At 34.8% G+C, this 20,729-nt stretch overlaps 1 protein-coding gene across 1 annotated transcript in view; it reads left to right on the top strand.

The window, feature by feature from the left end:
* LOC131435349 (uncharacterized) overlaps positions 1 to 20,729 on the top strand; it is a 129,204-nt gene that overhangs the window by 68,994 nt on the left and 39,481 nt on the right. The window contains exon 2 of the mRNA XM_058603142.1: positions 10,354 to 10,458. Coding sequence (XP_058459125.1) covers positions 10,399 to 10,458 — 60 coding nt within the window. The 5' untranslated portion in view covers positions 10,354 to 10,398. The remainder of the gene's footprint in view (positions 1 to 10,353; positions 10,459 to 20,729) is intronic.

The raw sequence follows: 20,729 nt of genomic DNA, 5'->3' as shown, positions 1-20,729 counted from the left end.
TTGGTCTAACCAAACGAAAAATAAACTTATTTTGGCTGAATTCAATGTTGAAATAACCTATTTATTACATGTCAACCAAAGTTTAGTTTTTGCTATCGGCAATGTTCATGTTGATTCTATCTTGCTTACCTTTATACACTAAGGTCTCTTTTTACACGTTTTTTTTCGCACGGTTTCTCATGAGAGTTTAAAAAGAACTGTCTTTTGTTTTTTTGAGAAAATTTAAAAAAAAGGGAACAGGTTGTCTGTAAGAAAACGATTATGAGAGTTAATCAAGGGGAGGACGCTTAGAACAATGTGCCAATCACACATTAACACAATGCGTTGGTGCATTTATCAATATTCGCACTTTCGTTTTCATACAGTTGCACAGTTGCGGTACACAAAGGGCTCAGTTTTGACAAGTAGCTGTTTCATGGGGCACAACGTGGCACACTTATACCATGTTCACATTAGCGCTGATATCACTTGATATACCGAGATGATATGCATATCATGTCGAAGTGTTCACATATGATCGAAATGATATCGTTTGACAATCAAGTTGTCATATTGAATGTTCTCATTAGAAATAAGATCAATAATATTACTTTTCTCTATTAAAATTAAATCAATAGTTGAAGTTTTGCATTTTATGGTCTCCGAACGCCAGTATTCGTTGAAAAATTCGAAATTATAATGATTGTTTATTGTCGCTCTCGAAGTGACGTTCATAAATGAGTGCGTTCAATGCCATTATCCGTGTTGCTAGTTGCGATTTTTGACAACTCGACATGATATCGTACATGATATCGTACATGATATCCCGGATATCATGCCAAAATGATAATACGCGTTAACATCAAATTGTATGGGATATCAAGTGATATCGCACATGATATCATCGGATATCGAGTATATCCGTATATCACTTGATATCAGCGCTAATGTGAACATACTATTAGACTCACAGTATATCGCGTGTTTTTTTAGAGGCACAATATAGTTTGTGTTAAGCGACTCTCCCCTTGGAGTAAATTTAAAGTTTAAAAGTTAACTAAAATCATTCATTCAAAATTCACGGGAGTATTGACTGTCGTTCCATAAAATGATTAATCAGTCTTCAAATCTTGAACCCCTGTCGTAAATTACACGACAACGTCTCTTCCGTTCAGTTGTGGTGTATGATGTCAGCATCGTTCTAGATATCATCGAGAATTTCGGAGCGTTGAAGAACTAGTCAAATTCACTTCAACTCTTCATCATATCGAGCAGTACAGTATTTCATACCAATTTGAATGATATAGCTCTAGTAGTGTTATGATTTACGCCGATGAAATGAGTTGCTTCAGCATGACACAAAGTTAACGCTCGTGCCCGTACTGTATTTTACAATATTGTACTGTATTTTCGACTCAAATACTGTGTACTGTTTTCTACCCTCAAATCTGCTGTATTTTAATTTGTACTATATTTTTACACTTAAATGTACTGTATTTTTCACACTAAAATTTAATACAGAATTTTAAATCTTCAACGCATCGAATTTCGATCTATGGCAGTACAAGACCAGTAACAACACGTAGCGAATGTCAATAAGAACACAACAACAACACACACAATTTTTTTCATTAATAATTCTTGTTCAGAGCAATCAAGCGAAACTTTGATGATTAAGAAATAGAAAAATGTCTCAACCAAAAAGAAAATATACTCTAAATCAAAATCATTATCAAAAACATCCGCTTCTCAAAAAATGTTATTATTACTTTCGCATATTTTTCAGTTTTTGACGAATTTTAAAATGCCCCAAAAAGGAAATAAAAAACAATTGAGTTTATGAACTTGCTTTGAACGATTTGTTTAGTCTTGTTAAGACGTAGAGCCGTATTGAGTAAGTTTTACATGATATGCGAATACAACTGTGTGATGAAAACCGCGAAAAAGCTCCCGCAATTTTTCAATCTGCTTTCTTCGTAAGATGCTGATCAAATTTATTTGCTTTTGTTTTTTATTCACCATTTTTAGAAATAAGCGTACTGTAAAATGTACTATATTTTCAAAGTCGATGTACTGTATTTCCTTGATTTTTACGCCAAATGTACTGTTTTTCGTAAAAAAATATACGAGCGTTACACATAGTAAAAAAATATACGAGCGTTACACCTTTTCTAATTTGATTTATATTCATCTCTATGAATTCTTCCCCTTTAATTCTGTCTCTGCGTGCATAGATCTTCATCCAATACCCATGTCATTCCACTTAGTTTAGTTGAAAATGACTGTTAAGATCGTTAGTGATTACTACACATCGCACCTTCGGAATTGAAAAGAACTGATTCTCAAGCTTGATTTGTAGTGAAAGTGTTTATTAGTGGTATTACTAGCACTTCTTTAGTCGAACGTTCTAATTTGAAAGTATTGTCGTTTTTTTTTGAAAACTGAATGCATTATACAGAAGGCATGAGCCATTTAGATTAATTTGCTTGTCGTATAACGCGTTTTCTAAGTGTTTTAATTTTAATTTATCATCCAATATGTTTTATCAAGTATGACTGGACGCTTCTCGTAACCTCTGGCTGTTTTTTAGATTTCCGTTTTTATTGTGAAACAACAGTTACATTTTCACAGTTATGTGCACGTTGTATAAATTTGGGAGTTAAAAATAAGCTTTTTTCCCCTTCAAATTATCAGAAGTTACATTTTATCCAAAACGAAACAAACAACTAATTTTTTTTTTAATTATTACGATAAATTTTCCACGCGGTTTTTTTTTTTGCACGGTTTCCGCAATTAACACGGTTTTCTTTTACACGGATTATTTTAACACAGTACGTAACCCCCGTGTAAAAAGAGACCTTAGTGTATAAAAAAATTGATTCAATTTATCCATGATTTTATTTTTGTAATGTTACAACTAAGTTTACTGTTTAAATGATCCGTATTAGTTTTATTTTTTATAAATCGGAGCAATTTTTCTCCACGAATAATCCCCGCGGATAAAATTTTTATGTGTTTTATAATTTAAATGGTACCATTTTCTTCAATTCCCTGGGGGTTTTCAACAATTCAAGCGTATGTATTAATAATTAAACATATTAAAAATTACATAACATTACATAACACATTTTCTTTACAAAAACATAATTAATTAAATTACCAGGATTTGATTGTGGTATGTGAATAATTCGGTCGTCTAACGACAAAAGGCCAAAACACAAAATTCGAACAAAAACTTGGTTTTTAAGAATTTGAAAACGAATACAAATCGAAATAGAAGTAGTATCAAAAATTACCTTGCAAACAAGTTTGAAAGAAATATTTTTTTTCTAAAAAACAAAAATATATGATTTTAACTAACTAAAGCGTTAGTTGAAATAACTAAGTTTGTGAATTTGAAGCACCACAATTATCGACATTATCTGAAGTTCGTTCATTTGAAACTGACTTCCCGATATGAATTGACTTTGAAATTATTTGTCAAGAAATTGACAGGAAACAATCTTATCCATTGAGAAAAACTAATTACCATGTTTTGTAGTTTCAAGCAGAAATAGTTGCTAATTCAAACCAGATATTCTTTTGTCACTATTTCAATAAAAACAATTCGTTATGTGAAACCCAAATTTGGTTATTTTTACCATTTTTTTTCTCTGTACTTAAAAATTCCGCACTCTGGCATTGTAGTATACTTCATTGACTTCATTGTGAGTTTTTCGTAAACAGATTCTTTTGTAGTTTATACATAGAAATTTAGCTTGAAAGTTTGTTGATATTCGACCCAAGACACCCTCCAAGGCAGAATCTCCCCATGCAGTGAGCGATAAGATCCAAATGTGTCGATAATGAATATTTGGTGCGAACGAACCTTAATTTTGCTGTTGATTGGTATGACATCTATCAAACATATTTCATATACATAAAATTATTAAACAAACAACATCATATTTTTTATCGAGTTAAAAACGTCGAATTTCTCCCCGAAGGTTTTATAAAAAAAAGCAGTGTAGTCCCCTTTGCGGGGTCGACGTAAACAAAAACTGATTATGGGGGATCGATGAGGTCGAGAAATTTTTCCCCTGTATCCTTTGTGACGTACCTTTTTTACGAGTACGGCTATACGTTCTTCCAGCTAATATACAAGGATTCCAAGATTTTCAATATTGTCAGAAAGCTGCTTACTACAATAAACCAGACAAAAAGACATCTACACCCAAATACAATGGTACTTCCTCTACACCAGCCCAAACCAACCCCAGTGCTTCCGGTACAAAGCTTAACAACAATCTTTTCTCTGCTTCAGAGAACAACGTATGGAAAAATATAAAAAACTTTTTTAATCCACCTAATAATTTTGGAAAATATTAAAAAGATTCTGATTTTTTCAATCTTGAATTGAAAACTTTCTTTGGGTGTAAACTAACATTATCTTTTCAATTTGTAAACAGTTATGTCAAGTTAATAAGAATTTTTACTTATTTTACATCGTCGCACTAAATGATTAAACACACTTTACCCTATAGTTCCGGAACCGGAAGTCGCATTTGGATGAAATTAAACAGCAACCTCGGAGACTATATGAACTTTTTTTGAGCCTGTTTGTGGAAATCGATCAAACCATCTCTGAGAAAATTGAGTGAGTGTCATTTTAAACTTTTTGACCACTATTTCTGGTATTTCTGGAACCGGTAACTTGGAACCAATATAGCCGAAAACGGTTCGTTTGGTAAGTAACTAATATAGCCTACAAATTGAATCAGTTTTAAACCAAATCTAGAAGAATTTCACCCTTTTTTGCATCGTCTCTAAATGACGGTGTGAAATTCAGTAGCAACCTATGGGGCTATGAGATTTTTTATTTTATGAGTGATATTATTTGACACATATTCACACACATATAAAACGCTCAACCCTCTGGGCCAATTATCACTAGTCAATTTTTCAAGAGATTGCATAAACTTTCTATATGAGAAAGGCAATAAGGCCGATACAAATATTTTTTTTAGTTTTGTCCATCTGATGATTTCATAGTGAAGGGGGGGGGGACAAAAAAATAAAAGATAAATGCAAAATAAAACATACAAACATTGTATAACAAGTGTATTTTAAATTGAACATTCATGGTAACAGACTTTTATTGCTTCTGAGGTCGGCATTTTTGGTCTGAACAGATACAACCGATTGTTGAATCAACCTTTTCCCACATTCAACGCGTACTGTCACCGATATTGTTTCTTCCTGTGAAGCAAGTTTGTTTTAAGGATCTATTGAAAATTGTTTTTGAAACTTACCATGACTGTTCACTAATTTTGTATCTGGTTGAATCATAATGATTGATCTCACATGACAATGAACTTTGATTCATATGTGGATACCAGAGCTGCCAACAGTGTTTTTATTTCAAAAATCTGTATTTGGCGGACAAATCTATCTGTTCAATATCTATCCCGAAAAATTCTAAATCGATCCATACTGGTTTTGCGAGTAAAAAAAGGAAAAGATCGCTCAACCTGGTTTAATCTAAGGAAACCAAACACAAAAACTGAAAACCGATATTTATCTATTTGGAAATTGAATTATCGGTATTTAAGAGAGCTTATCTGTATTCCTGTATCGAGTACAAAAATCGGTATAGTTGGCAGCGCTGGTGGATACTATAACTGACAAATATTTGTTTATGTTTTCCCCAGCGCTAAGACTACGGAGTACGTATACCTACCGAAAATGCCCTATTTAAAACATATTTTCTCTCCTACACTGAAAAATTTTGGTCAACTGATAAAAAAATCAATGTAATAAAATAATATAATATTTTCCCCTTCATTAATTTGATTTCTTTTGAAGGGGTGGGGGGGGGGGGGGGGGGGGTGACATAACTAAAATAAAATATTTGTATCCGCCTAAGTGTACTTTTTTAGACAAACATCGTTATCAGGTACAAATTGAAGAAAAGAATTAGAAATTTATATTTTTTTCACCTGAAAAATATAAATTTTAATATGGCAATCCTGCACGCCATACGAAATTGAACAAAGCACGCTGCGAACGAAGCAAAGCCGCACGTACTGTCGCGCACTAGTTTAGCATCGTAGTTGACGTCATGACGTAATGTCTCGTCATTACGATTTGAATGTTTTGACACTCATGGCCCTATAATTTCGGAACCGGAAGTCGGATCCGACTGAAGTTGTACAGCAAAAAAGTCAAAGTCTTGGCATTACATTCCTTCCGTGGAATTTGGCCTTTCTGTTTCAACAGACTTCGCAGCCGGTTCTTAGCGTACAGAATCGTTTACAGCGTTTTTTATATAATTTTCTTTAATCGCACTGTAACACCGGAACTGGAAGTCAGATCTGAATTAACTTCTCGGGGACTTTTTGAAGAATTTTAAGGCCTTTTATTTACTTCTTATTTTGTAAAAATCGGTTAAGAAATTTTCGAGAAAATTGAGTGCGCATTTTTAATAATGTTTTTTTTTAATTCCGGAACCGGAAGTCCGATTTAAATGAAATTCAAGAAAATTGTATGAGGCCATAAGACCTTTCATTTGAATTTAAAATTGTGAAAATCGGTTCACCCATCTCTGAGAAACGTGTGTGACTGTTTTACCTTTTTTATATATATAAAAAATAGGTATAGAATTCGCTCAAACAATAGAAAAATTTTCCGAGGCCCGGAGGGCCAAATGTCATATACCAATCGATTCAGCTCGACGAACTGAGCAAATGTCCATGTGTGTGTGTATGTGTGTGTCTGTATGTGTGTTGTCAACTAAGAGGTCGAGATCTCAGAGATGGCTGAACCGATTTTGATCAAACCAGTCGCAAATGAAAGGTCTCCCCGTCACCCTGAACGCTATTGAATGGTTTAGAGATAGGATGTTTACTTTTTGAGTTATACGAAGTTTTATGTCAAAATTTTCAGTTTTTTGACATCTGTCATAATTGACCTTGAAAACAGAATACATTTTCAGACTTAGATTCCGCACGGTAATAGCTATCCAACAAGCCATAGATTGTTAAAATCCGTCCATTTTTAACGGAGATATCGAAATTTTTGTGTGAGCGACTTCTTCCCTTAATTCAGCAGTAGAAGTTTTGAGCGCTGTCTGGCAAAGAAATGCTTGGGAGCAACATAAAACACGATTTTTTATACCGTTACATACAATTGTTTCTAAGTACCCAAATGAATGTGTACAGCATGATATTTTGCCTCGGACCGATTTTAGCACGGTTCGTTTTTGGAAACATAATCGTTCGAGTATGCCATATGTAAACCAGATGATGGCCGAATTTTCGAGTTGAAAGCAATTCCATAATTATATTGATTTGAACTACTTACACCAATAAATGCTGGAAGAACAAAACAGCCATATACCATTCGAATCAGTTCGTCAAGATCAGCAAATGCGTGTGTGACAAATAATTTCACTCAATTTTTTCGGAGATGACTCAACCGTTTTTTACAATCTCAGATTCATATGAAAAGTCGTATACTTCCAAACAAGGTTCCTGAATTATGTTTGGTTCCGACCTCTGGTTCCGGAACTACAGGATGATTATATGTGAAACGAAATTAAAACAGTGTAACTCATTTTTCTCGTAGATGCCGATCTAAGATTCAAATGAATTCTAACAATCATTTAAGATTCAAATGAAAAGTTTTAAGATTCTATAAAACATCTTGTTTTTCAGTCAGATCAATCTTCCGGTTTCGGAGATACAGGGTGATTACACTAATGTCTATTTCACATGAATTAATCAGGTTTATCGGGTTAGCAGATTTGGATAGTCGATAACCAAATAAACTTATTTCATTTTTGATTGTATTGAGTTTTCGTTTCGGAAGGCACCCAAAAATTTAATTCGCACTACGATTCCTCAAAGATGTCTACATTGATTTTCAAACATTTTGAAACAAATGTAAACTATACAGCTACTCAGGTGAATTTGTCTCACTTCGGCTACACCGATTTTCGAATTCCGGTTTCAGTATCGAATCGTTCAATCAAAGTTCAATCGTTTTCTCAAAAAAGCCAAATTGAATTTCAGAAACAAAAATTAAATAATAAATAAACTTATAGTCCCATACAAAATTTAAGAATTTTATCCAATTCTGACTTCCGATTCTGGAACTACAGGATGATGAATTTTTAAAATTCAAACCATCATCTTCCATATGATGACAATCCCGAAAAGCTTCAAAGTTGAACTCAAAACTATTGCAATTTATTCGTCAAGTCAATTCATGGCCATGGAATCGGTTTGGGTTATGCTGTTTTCTGAATACCGGCTCTGGAAGTACCTTAAATTACCGTAAACTCTAAAATGGAAATTACTTCGACATATCATGGAATGTTTAATCTATTGCCCCACTTTTAGATTCACCGACTTGCAGTTTCGACATTACAGAGTAAAGAGTGATTAAAATCTCCAATTGTCGCTTAAAACGACGGTCATTAAAATAATGTCATGAAACCTGAAAAACCGAAGAATATTCATGCAAAAAACACATGCGGATTGATAAAAAAAGGTATCATCTCATTGTTAGGTGGATTAACCACGTTTTTTCCTTATATTTGGTACATATCACTCTGTAATTGTGGAACCGGATATCAGATTCAAATAAAACTCAGGAAATTTGTATGGGACACACATACATATATACATACATACACAGACATTTTGGGGGGGGGGCGTTTTAAGAGGGGTGGAGATTCAAGGAAGGTAGCGGGGTTCAAAAGGTGGGAAAGGCGTAAAAATTTAAAAGCAAAATCAAGCTATTTGCACATTTTTATAAAAAGTACTCTAGTGTTCATGGAACTTAATTTTGAAAAAAATTCCATTGGGGGCAGGTTTAACCCCCAAACCCCGAACCTAGCCTCGAGGCAGATTAAGACCCCATTCAACCAGACTATCTTGAATCAACTTGATGAGGGTAGTTTAAGTTTCCGAAAAAAATGGAACTACCCTCGTCTCACGATACAAACCATAGAGAAACTTAATCATGTATGTACATACTAAACTGAAATTTGAATGTCAATAGTTCTGCAAAACGACGAATTGTGTGCCATTGTTAGCGCCATCGAGAAGTGAAACTGTTAGAGTAAAATTTGCATAATAAGCACCAAACCGCATATGAAAATGTCTAATCCAATGCTAGCAAGCTAGTATCTAATTAATCCGGAACCATTCATTTAATATGGTCCACTTTCGATTCGTTATCGTTTAGCGGGCTTCTTTGTCGAAACGGTACCCGTCAGGAAGGCGGAAGAGCAACAAACCGAATAGCCATCGGGCGACGACGTTTCATTGTACTTTACGGCGGTCATCATCTCTGACTTTTTTTCTATAGGCACTGGTTCCGCTATTTGTTGCCATTCCATTCAATAGCTTCTTTGGTATGCTCGTAGAGATAAAAGGCTTTTAATGATGAAAACGAGAGCAGAGAGTCCAACTTGAATGGTCAAATGGGTGCCTTATTTATTCGCATCTCGTTTTTTTTCTGGAAAGAAGCATCGCAGCGGCAGCAGCCGTCAGCCATTATGTCCAATGTTCACAGATTTTGCTTTCGATTTTATCTATTCTTGTCCATTTTTGTGACCCCATAATGTTTGGTGGTCGATAGATAATTGGTTTTCCGTTTATGGTCACATACCTGGAGGTTTCACGGTTGTGCAGCCAATAAACCAGGTGCTATATCAAACACAAAATTGCATAAATTACATGAGGAAAGTTTCATCGTGAACATTCCAGTTTGTTAGTGTATATTAATTTTGTAAGAAAAGAGATATTATTAAGATTATTAAGATTAAGATATTATGTATATTAATTTTGTAAGATATTGATCATATTCACTGTGATGATACCGAAACATTTCCATGGAATGTCTCAAATAGCTCTTCACCTAATCTTCATGCCTCTCGTGCAAAAGCTTAGTGTTACTTATTAATAAGGTATAAAATTAAATATTTGATGCCTTTTTTGGCATAACCGAATCTAACCGCTAGTTAGTCCATCCAACTTACTCGGGTTAATTAACCTCAGCAAACAACTATGACCTAACGAGAAACCCACCGAAGCCTTCGGAGAGCATTGATCAAATATTCATTGAACAACTCTGCTATTACATAAAAATATGAGTCTCACGTATCCACAATCAACTGTTTTGCATTAAATTACAAGTACTCTTTGCCTTCCGGTTTCCGGCATATTATAAACATACAGCTATTATCAATGTAACATGTTGGCATTTTGCATCCCCACGGTTCGAAGTTCCTAGGTCCCATGCTTTCTCGTAGAGTACATCACAATTATTCAAACAATTTTAAATTATATTCATTCCCTATTATCTGTTTTTTTTTTTTCGTTTTAGATCCAAATCAATAGACCATGTGAAACAGGACAAATACCCCCAGACATGCATAATGAGTCTGCAGTACATTCGACAAGGGAGAAATCGCTCCCCAACAGTGTACCGGTAAGTTACATAAAATAAAAAACAACTCCACGACTGGCTTTGTTGATACCACAATTCTTTCTACCAATATACTGGGAACATTTATAACATGCCAATGTAGTTGCGAACATTGTCTCGATCACTATCAGGTGTACTAGTGTCATCGGCTCTCAGTGAGGAACGTTTACCACCTAAACGGATAGCGATCTTGAGCATCATTACAATATAATTTCTTCCACTTCCACACTTCATGCACTTAAAGTACAAGGAAAGAAACAGCAGCTTCAGTAGCGTTATTTTTATTTACCTTCACTTTGAACCGTTGAACAATTCCACCATGATGATCAAGTCATCCATAGCACAGGGCAGGCGCGTACCTAGAACAATATTTCAGGGGTGTTTTCATAATATAGGGGAGAGCGGAGCTAAATCGGACATTTTTTAGAAATTGAAAAACACACCCATCAAAACTGGCTTTTTACCCAAGTCATCTCTACCGCGTCATCTCCAAGCGCGTTTACAAAGTCAATCCATAAATCAAAATAATTGCAGGTTTATAAGATATTTAAGCTGTCCGGTTTAACCACGTATCCGGTATAGCCCCTGTCTCCCCTAATAATTTCTTGAGTTATGGATATGCAACCACTGTGCGAACCGACTTTTGTACCGAAACCAGACGGACCGAGTGTCAAATACTATGCGACCCAGTTTGTCGGGATCGCAACATGTCTCTCTGTGTATTTAAAGTTTGTCCAAGAAAGTATGGACGCATCTGTGCAATTACAGAAATATTTAGTTTGCAAGTCATCAGAATTCATATCCTTCGATTCGGATGAAACTTTGCACACGGTTTCAGTACGACAAAACATTCATATTTCACGGATGCAGAGACCAATTCGACTCAAGACTGATATTTAAAAGAGGCGTATGTATTTCTGCAATCACTTACTTCGAATCGTGGTAACTAGAGATGGGCAAAACAGTTCATTCCAAAGAACCGTTCAGTGACGCAAAGTTCTGTTGAAAGAACTAGTTCTCCAGAGCCGTTCGTTCGCTCTTTTCATGGTGGGTTTGTTTGTTCAAAGACTAAACGAGAACTTAGTGTTGTTAGCGAGCAAAAAAAGCTCCACAAATTAGAACTGAGCTTTCGTGATGCAGCTTTCTTATTACAGAACTACCGTTATCGAAAATAGGTTAAGCGAGCATAAAAAGGTCCCACGACTTTGAACTGAGGAACTACCGTTCTCGAAAAAAGAACTACTGCTCATTCATTCTTTCAAAAGAACTAGTTCTTTTGAACCGTTCGCGAACGAATTGCCCATCTCTAGTGGTAACTCGGAGACTGTAAATTGTACTACAATAGTGTCCAAGAACAAGTTGTAGGAAATCGATTGGACAGTCGTTTGATTTTTTTTTTTAATTGAAAACCAACCGAAAAACTAAAATGTCTCTTAAATATTTTTTAACTAATTTTATTTCAAACCTTAACTTAAAGTCCATATTTTAGTGCAAATTTTATTAGTGTGGATTAAAAAATAACTAAGTTGCAGCTAAAACGATTTACCAACATTCACCTAAATTTTTGATAAAAAAGATAGTTAAATATATTTTCAATAACTAATAGCATGGCATAGAATATTCTATATTTTATTTAGAATAACTGTTGTCATATGTTTAGAATTACGTTTGACTTTTTCAAACAGCGCAAATAAACAAAAAATCGATTGAAAGAATTTAGGATTTCATATATAATTCCTAAAATTTAATTGGATCCGACTTCCGGTTTCGGAATTACCGAGTGGTGCGGAATCAGTGCGGTAAAATTTCATTTTCAATCGAATAATATAAGATGAAAATAAAATTTATGGCCGCTGACCGTCTGTGTATCCCTACTAATTCATTTGACTTTTGCTGCTATTTTCAAGTGAAGCTCCCAGAATTCATCGTCAGTTGAATAATCGTACCTAGTCACTTGAAGTTTAGCTTGCTCAGTTTCAAGTCCCAAGTAGTATAGCTGCTTCATTGTCTTCGCTCTTGGTAGTAAGTAGATTCGAACGATTAGAATTATAAATGGAGTAAAGTATTAAACATGAAAACTGAAGGAGGAAACAATTAATTTATGTGTATTCTGTGATCGATATTTCAGCTATCTGATTAGTCTTTCATCTATTATCTTGAACCGATTCGAATGTTTACATGAACCTCACTTGAAGGCCGCTCTCACACTATTGAAAGAGATATTTTGTTACTTCAAGAGATCAACTGACAGTGGGTAAACTGAGCCTCGATTGAAGAGAAACGAGTGATGAACTGAATGCTACTCTTTCGGGCCGTCAGCAAACATTGTGTGTGTCAGAGAGTGAAGTTTACTGCAGTGGAGAGATCGTCAATGTGTTCCACATTCAGTTTCAATTGAATTGAATGAAGTTTCACTGCACTGGTGGTGATTTGGTGTAAAAATGTCAATTCTAGCTGGTTTGTCATAAGGATCCAAGTAAAGAGAAGCGAATTCCTTAAAATTGATTTGTACATTCTTCTAGGTTGTAGAACTTGTTAGTTGATTGCCAAATAAACCGAACTCAGTCCACGATTTCCGGTACCTTTGTAAGTACCAGGAATAGCCACGAAACTCATGCTGATGTCTCAAGTAGGGTTAAACCGATTTTCACGAACTAAGATTCAAATAAAAAGTCTTGTAGTTACGTAGGTGACAGTCAATTTTCATTAGGATCAGACTTTCAGTTCCAATATTGAAGGATGATGAAAATTATAAATTTCAAAGTGTCGATTCGAAATATTTGTCAGAACTGTTAAATAGGCCGACATTCCGAAACTATTGAATTATATCCGGATTCATCTTCCGGTACAAACCGGTACAAGCTGTCGTATGTATTAACGATACAAAGAATGCAAAAACTACACTTAAAACTATTCTAATTTCAGAAACTTGATCAAATAACCCGATTTTGGCTATATCCGTTGCCAGTTTTCGGTTCCGGAAGTACCGGAAATTGTGGTCAAAAACTCCAAAATGGAACTTACTTCGAATACTCAAAGATTGCTTAGCCGATATGAATAAACTTGGAATTAAAAAAGATCTAATAGTTCCATAGTTGACTGGTAAATTGTAAATTGCTTCCAAATTTGATACATATATTTCTTGGTTTTCATAGGTTGTTGCATGTGTATTTTAAGAGGTAGGAGGTGTAGTTAGTTGTCCTAGCATGAGGAAAGGTATTGTACAGTCCAATTGTTCGTATAATCCGGCATAACTTCGGAATAACTCAATAGATTACTACCAAACTTTCCACTGACATTTTTTCACTTCGAAAGTAGCATTTTTTTTTTAAATTAGTTGAACCATTACTTTTCTTGACGAATTTTAATATTTATTGCACCTCTGAAGTTTTAAAAAGGGTGGAATTTGTAGTCGGTTTCTCTAAAGAAGGGATCGATCAGATTGAATTTGACAACAGAGTATATAAAAATATGAGTACCCAGAATAAGTGTATCTATCTCTTTTTTACCTAAGCGATAAAAGAGACACAGTAAAAACCTCACATATCATTGCCGTGTAGAAATGTATAAGGGAAAATTGAAGACGAAATTGAATTTTAATCAAACTGATCGTGTAAAGTCTCAGAACATGTAAGAAGAACCATTCGATCAGGTTGCCTTCTAAATTGTATTTCATCTCATCCAGAGTAGTTCAATTGGTAGAACGATTTTTCAGGATTGGAGAAGGTCATACAATTGAGTTCTAACTGCGAATAAATTTTTTTGTAAGTTTTCAAATTTTACTATTTTTTATTCGTCAGTCCATTTTTTCAGTCTTGCATTGCCTTCGAAACATTTCCCAGCTACGCCGGGTAATACGGCTAGTTTGATATATAAGTGATTGAATCTTTTCAGATTAAATAATGCTAAAAAACTTAAAATTTGAAACCGTCATTCAAAATGACGATTCAAAACAGCTACGTGCTGGTACGGAAGAAGAAAACACCACCGCCTTTGCAACATTTGCAGCGTGCTCTGTTCAATTTCGTATAGCGTGAGGCGTTGCCACATTAAAATCTATATCTTTCAGGAGAAAAATCTGTAAATCTGTATCGGGAGATCAAAATTCTTTATTGAAAATTTGTACATGGAAATGATAAGAAATCAAATTGCAACGAAATAAATAAGTCATTAAATGGAACCTGAAAATAACAGCTACTTTATTGTTTAGAGATAGCGTTTATTGTAATATAGTTGGCAATCAATTCTTTTTACATTATCTTACATTATGACCAAGGCTATCATCTTTCCATATAATCAAAAGAAGTTTTAGAATACATAAAGAGTTACATTAGAATAATTGCAAGAAAAGTTAGTAGGAGGGCTAACTGTCCTATACCATTCGACACAGTTAATTGAGTTTAGCAATGCCTGTGTGTATGTATGTATGTATGTATGTATCAAATAACGTTACTCATTTTCTCAGAGATGGCTTGACCGATTTCCATAAACTTAGGTCAAAAAAAAGTTTCATTTAAGAATCGAAAAGAAATATTTTGAATTGAATACTGCAATATTGTATATGAGAAAGGCTTCATTACACAACTAGGTGGGTTAAAATAGGTTTTTTTTCTAATACGTACATAAGTTTTATTTACGTCAAGACGATAGTTTTGCTTACATCTAACGTATATTGGAAAAGTTATTCTTGGAAATTTATAATTTAACTTAATCTAAAATATATTATATCATAGTATTGCTGACGAATATGAAATAATGGCCACAAGAAAGAGATTGCAGTACAACTCTACTTTTGAAATTGTGTACTGAAGATGCATGATTAAACTAGAACTAAAACAAATTTACCGTCAACATAGTATTCGCACTAACGCACAGTGGTTCGAATCAATAAAAACGTGGACATAAATCAGTAGCTGCCAAACCGATCTTTTAATGCATATAGTTGCTTTTAAGAAATTATTTACAAACATATACAGCGTAATTTGATTCTATCCCTAATTGTTCATGGCCTACTTTGACAAAAAATATAACCATAACTTTTCTTCTGAAGAGATTGAAAATTTTTTTCTTCTACAAAGTTTTAGAACTATTAAAAATAATTTACTATGTCAAATATACCAAAAGTCTAGGTCGCACGTCTACGTGGAACTCGATGGAACTTTTTTTAGGCCTTTTCAAGGTTAGTTTTAGTTATTGAATTGAATAGTTTTCTAATCATAACTTGTTTCAAGTTATTTTTATACATACTTTGTTTGGAATAATTGTAAAAAATATAGAATCCCATAATTTTGTAGAAGGTAATGCATAGGTTTATTCTTTTCTGGAAAAGTTATACATCATTTTACATATTTTTACCTAGAAAACCTTGTACTGAAGCGAAATATGCAACTTAATGCAGCAAACTTTTACAATACTTATAGGAAAATGTATTCATAAATTCATAATACAATTTATTTTCCAATGCGAATATCCTAAGTATTATTCGTGTGACTCATTTTCACTATGGCCATGCTGAAATCATGAACGGTTAAAAAACGGAGGGCGTCACGCGTCTGCTATTTCTGTAACTCACTTTTGCACTGAGCGTATAGATGGGCAATTCGCTCCTGAGCTATTCCAGTGAATCGAATCTTTAAAGTGAGCTGATAGCTTACAGCTCTTTTTAAAAGAACCGCAGCTCACCAGTTCCGGGTTGATGGTTCAATGCATACGACGCTGGTCTTACAAACCAGTTGTCGTATGTTCGAGCCCCGACCTGGAAGGATTCTTGGCGTCAGTAGGATCCATAGTACTAGCCTTGCAATGATTCTGTACGCTATATGAATCGGCTGCGAAGTCTGTTGGAACAGAAAGGCCAAATTCCACATAAGGAATGTAATGCCAAGACTTTGCTTTGCTTTAGCTCACCAGTTCACCGCACTGGTAAGCAGGGATGCCAGGTTCACAGATTAATCTGTGTTTCACCTTTTCAACCTTTTGCACAGATTAATAAAATGGCACAGATTTTAACAGATTTCTGAAAATGGTCACAGATTCTAAAATCGATCACAGATTTTTTAAATTGATCACTGTTTAGCACCAAAAATTACAGAGCGTTAGGAAACAGTGGGACTTTTTTTTTTGCTTACCAAAATGATTCCGATCAGCTATTATGGAAACGGGGAAACGTGCACAGACTGATTTTTGGCTTGATCACAGATTTTTGAAAAAATGACCTGGCATCCCTACTGGTAAGGTGGAAACAAGCTACGAACTGAACGGATCTTCAGCTCTTGACGAGCGAGTTATAAATGAGAATATGTGCATGAGCTTTTGTTCGTTCTTCTAAATGTGTATCTATCCTTCTTTAACAGATTAAATGAGCCATTGTCAATAAGAAATCTTACCTCTCACGCAGTAGGCTATTCAGGGATGCCATTTTTGCAGGATATTCTAAAATATGACATAATAATAATAATTCGTAGACAAGTTAGTTCGCATAGCATTGTTCTTTGTGCATCAATGATATGAAACAAAAACGGAGTAAGAAAAACGGTGCAAAAAACGGTGCAAAAAACGGCGCTCAAAACAAACCTTCAGTTCAATCTAAATGAGCTGATGAGCTGATACATTGAATCGATTTTCTTTAGTGAGCTGATCGGTTCGGAGCTGCTCACCGGTATGAGCTGCTTCGCACATCTCTAAGTGAGCGTCGCACGATCAACATATCGTCTTAAAAAACGTGTTGCTTCGCGATAACTCAATTTATTTACACGTTTAAAAATGAAATCTCTTCGTAAAGGTTTGTACTTTTACAATACTTTTTCATATTTTGTTTGGAAAACATTTTTCCATTTTTTTAATATGTGTTGAACTTTTGATAATTTCTCGGATTTTCAATATTTAAAACTAACTTTGAAGAGGCATAAAAAAATTGCATCGAGTTCCACTTAGATTTTTTCTAATATTGTTAATTGTCAAGAAGTAAACAAAATAAAAATCACAACAATTTGCTTAAGTTATGCGTGCAAGCATAAGCTTGTATATGCGTGTTTATGCACACTTTGTAGTGGATACTTAGATAATAGAGGTAGATTCTACGTAGATAAAACAAAAAAACTGATTTTAAAATAAAGTGAATATATCTAAAAAATTTTTTTTTGCAATAAAGCTTTTTTTCTTCAATATGAGAAAGAAAAAAAATTATGAAAAAAAAATATTTTCATTCGAAATTGGTGGGGGTAGCACAAAACATTAAGGTGCCACTTTCAAAAGAAGCGTAATATAATCTTGTAAAACTTCTTCGAATACACGTTAGCTCTTAAAAATCATTGAAAGTCGGTACAGACTATTGACCGTTTTTTCCAGTTTTGGAAAAAATTCTTATATCATGTTTTATAGCTTATCTAATACTCTAATGTTTTTAATATTTCAAATTCATCAAATGCGTCAATTTAGAAAATTTTTGATCTTATGTTTTACAATTCTTGGAGATTTTTTTTTATTACTTCGTTAAATTTAACATAGCAGTAATAAGCTTGCTCAAACTTTTTTAACCTAGCACGCAGCTTGCGACTGACATCTAACACCTTCAAAATTATTTTGGCATCTTCAAGGCCGTTGTACATTTCTAAATGGTGGTTTCTAGTCACCCACGCAACACAAATCTAATAATACAGAATACTTCAATGCATGCGATTTGATTTGATTAAAGCACTCCGTCGGCAGTCGTGATCCAAAATTTGCCCTCACCGAAATACTGCTTAGAGCATCGTCAAGTTTTCGCCGGTGAAAACAAAATGCAAAACAATTTTAAAAGAAGCTCCTCTTACAACTCACCCTCTCTATAATTATCCGGAAAAAGACCGCTCTCATCGGTCGGTATATCCAACGTTGGTTGGCGGGCTTCATGAAGGTTCATTGTAGGGTTATACCACTTGAACTTTCAAGTGCTCCACTTTTATGATGAATGGCTGTGGCTGGCCGTTACCGCAGACGCGAGACTCGGGTGCTTTGTGGGTACAGCATAAATAAACAGTTTAGTTGAAGCGACCATCAAAGATCAAATAGGGTAGAAGGAGCTTTCGAAATTTGAGACGTGTTTGTGAGTGTTATTCAGATGATTATGACTGGAAGTGTAATCAAAATATTTCCAATTTTCTGTGCGTTGATTGCATCTCTTCTTTCAGGCAGCTCACAGGTCAAATTTAAAACATTGTAAGAGTGGGTAAAATCTAATGAACGTGACTCTCCTTTCTTTGCTATCTACCGTTGCTTGCGTAAATAAAGCAGTTTTCTCACCCATGATCGCATCTTTGACGACGTCCACTGGTTTTCAAAAGCAAGACATTTATTTCTTTATTTTTTTACTTCTATCATCAATTAGCTATTTTCGCAGCCTCCATCAGTTCCACCGATTTCTCTTCTCATCATGACTCATTATCATCGTTCAAATTGTAATTGATGCATTCGAAGATTTGGCCAAAATTCGATCGAAATTGATCATATTATCGCCCGAAGATGCACACTTAGCATAGTAGGCATAGTCTCCTCACTTCATGAAGTCTCATATGATGACAACAATCCTCTACTGCCACCTATTGTACATGACTTGAAGCATCTAATTCTGTCTGTTTGGTAGATGAGTATTGTTCGGAAACCATTTCCACTTCAAATACCCGGATGATTTTTTACCTAGATCAAAATTTGTTTGACTATTGTTTTCGGGTTTAGCGTCTAGGAATGGCTGGCTATGGCTAACATTAATTATCGTTTTCTTTCTTTAGCAATTTTATTTTCAATGCTGTGGTTCAGTCATTCAGTACTGTTAGTACTTTTTGTTCAGTTCTTTGCACAACGACACAAAAAGAAAATGAATTGTCACTACATTTATATAACAGAATATATTTTGAAATTTATGATCTAACTACATTATGGGTTGTCCGTCTTTCTTTCCCGTACGGAAATGCAGAGCCCACTGGAGTTGATACTTATTAAGTCTCTCTCTCCAGTAGGTATAAAACCTCCTCATCTTTTGTACCAACAGATAATCACATCCAAATGATACAATAATGAAGAATAATTAAATACAAGGTACACTTACAAACTAACATAATATACTTAGCACTCACAAACTTAAATACAAACATACGAATTATAAGTAATGTCATTCTTAGGTCAAGTTCTTGAAAAATACTATAAATGAGCGTCTGAGAATAGTACGAGACAGATTAAAATCAAACATAATATAACAACGATTAAATATACGAATCATGCTCGAAACAGGTCCGTTCTTCGCATATGTTGTTCTAGCAAACTGGGGGACAAGAAAAGGGTTATTGCGAAGAGTTCTGCGTCTGATATTTATATCGAGTTGTCCGAGAAGGCTGGAGCAGTCGATGTTTCCCCGAATTAAATCGGAAACAAACATTGCTTTCGAAACACTGCGTCGATCACTAAGCAACTCAAGTCCAATAAAATGACATCTGAATTCGTATCTGGGAAGGTTATGGGGGTCTCTCCAAGGTCGCAAAAAGTTATTTTGCTATCAAGTAGGACTCCTAGATCTTTAATGCAGCTTACTCTATTTAATTCGGTCCCAAGAAGCGAATAGTCGAAAATTATTGGTTTTCTTTTGCGACTGAACGTTATTATAGAACACTTTGATGCATTTAGTACCATCCTGTTGACCTGACACCAATTTCCGAAAATTGAAGAAATTTAGCATCGCTTTGGCTATCAATTTTTAAAAACAGTTTGAAGTCGTCTGCGTACGCGAGCTTCAAGCACTTCAGGGAGAGATTAACGTCGTTGATGTAAATCAGGAACAGGAAAGGTCCAAGGTGACTACCTTGTGGCACACCAGAGGTAATGGTATACGAAATAGTGTCATCAATTTTTACCGACATTTTGCGGTCAACGAGATAGAACTTTTTCCAGTCTAAAAATCTACCATGGAATCGAATGCGGTTGAGTTTCGCTATAACGATATCAAGATTGATCTTGTCGAAAGCAGCTGATAAATCGGTATAGAGAGTCAGTTTGGTGAGACTTCTCCATCTCAGAAATGATGTGCGATATGTGTTTGTCGAACGCTTGGGAACGAATCCATGTTGGTCGGTAGATATGTACTGTGAGCTGTAATAGTAATTATTAAGATCGAATAGGTTTTGGGGTCTTCCACCATTCGATTCCTTATTGGTTTAGTATCTTATCTATGCGTGTATTTGTTTCTGAAAATCAAACAAAACTTACTGCCCCTCAATCCTCGCCGGAGGAAAATGGAAGCTCCTCTC

Source organism: Malaya genurostris, chromosome 3 (assembly GCF_030247185.1).
Source record: "Malaya genurostris strain Urasoe2022 chromosome 3, Malgen_1.1, whole genome shotgun sequence".
Taxonomy (NCBI): domain Eukaryota; kingdom Metazoa; phylum Arthropoda; class Insecta; order Diptera; family Culicidae; genus Malaya; species Malaya genurostris.
Note: the sequence above shows the minus strand (reverse complement) of the source record. Positions and strands in the feature narration are given on the sequence as shown.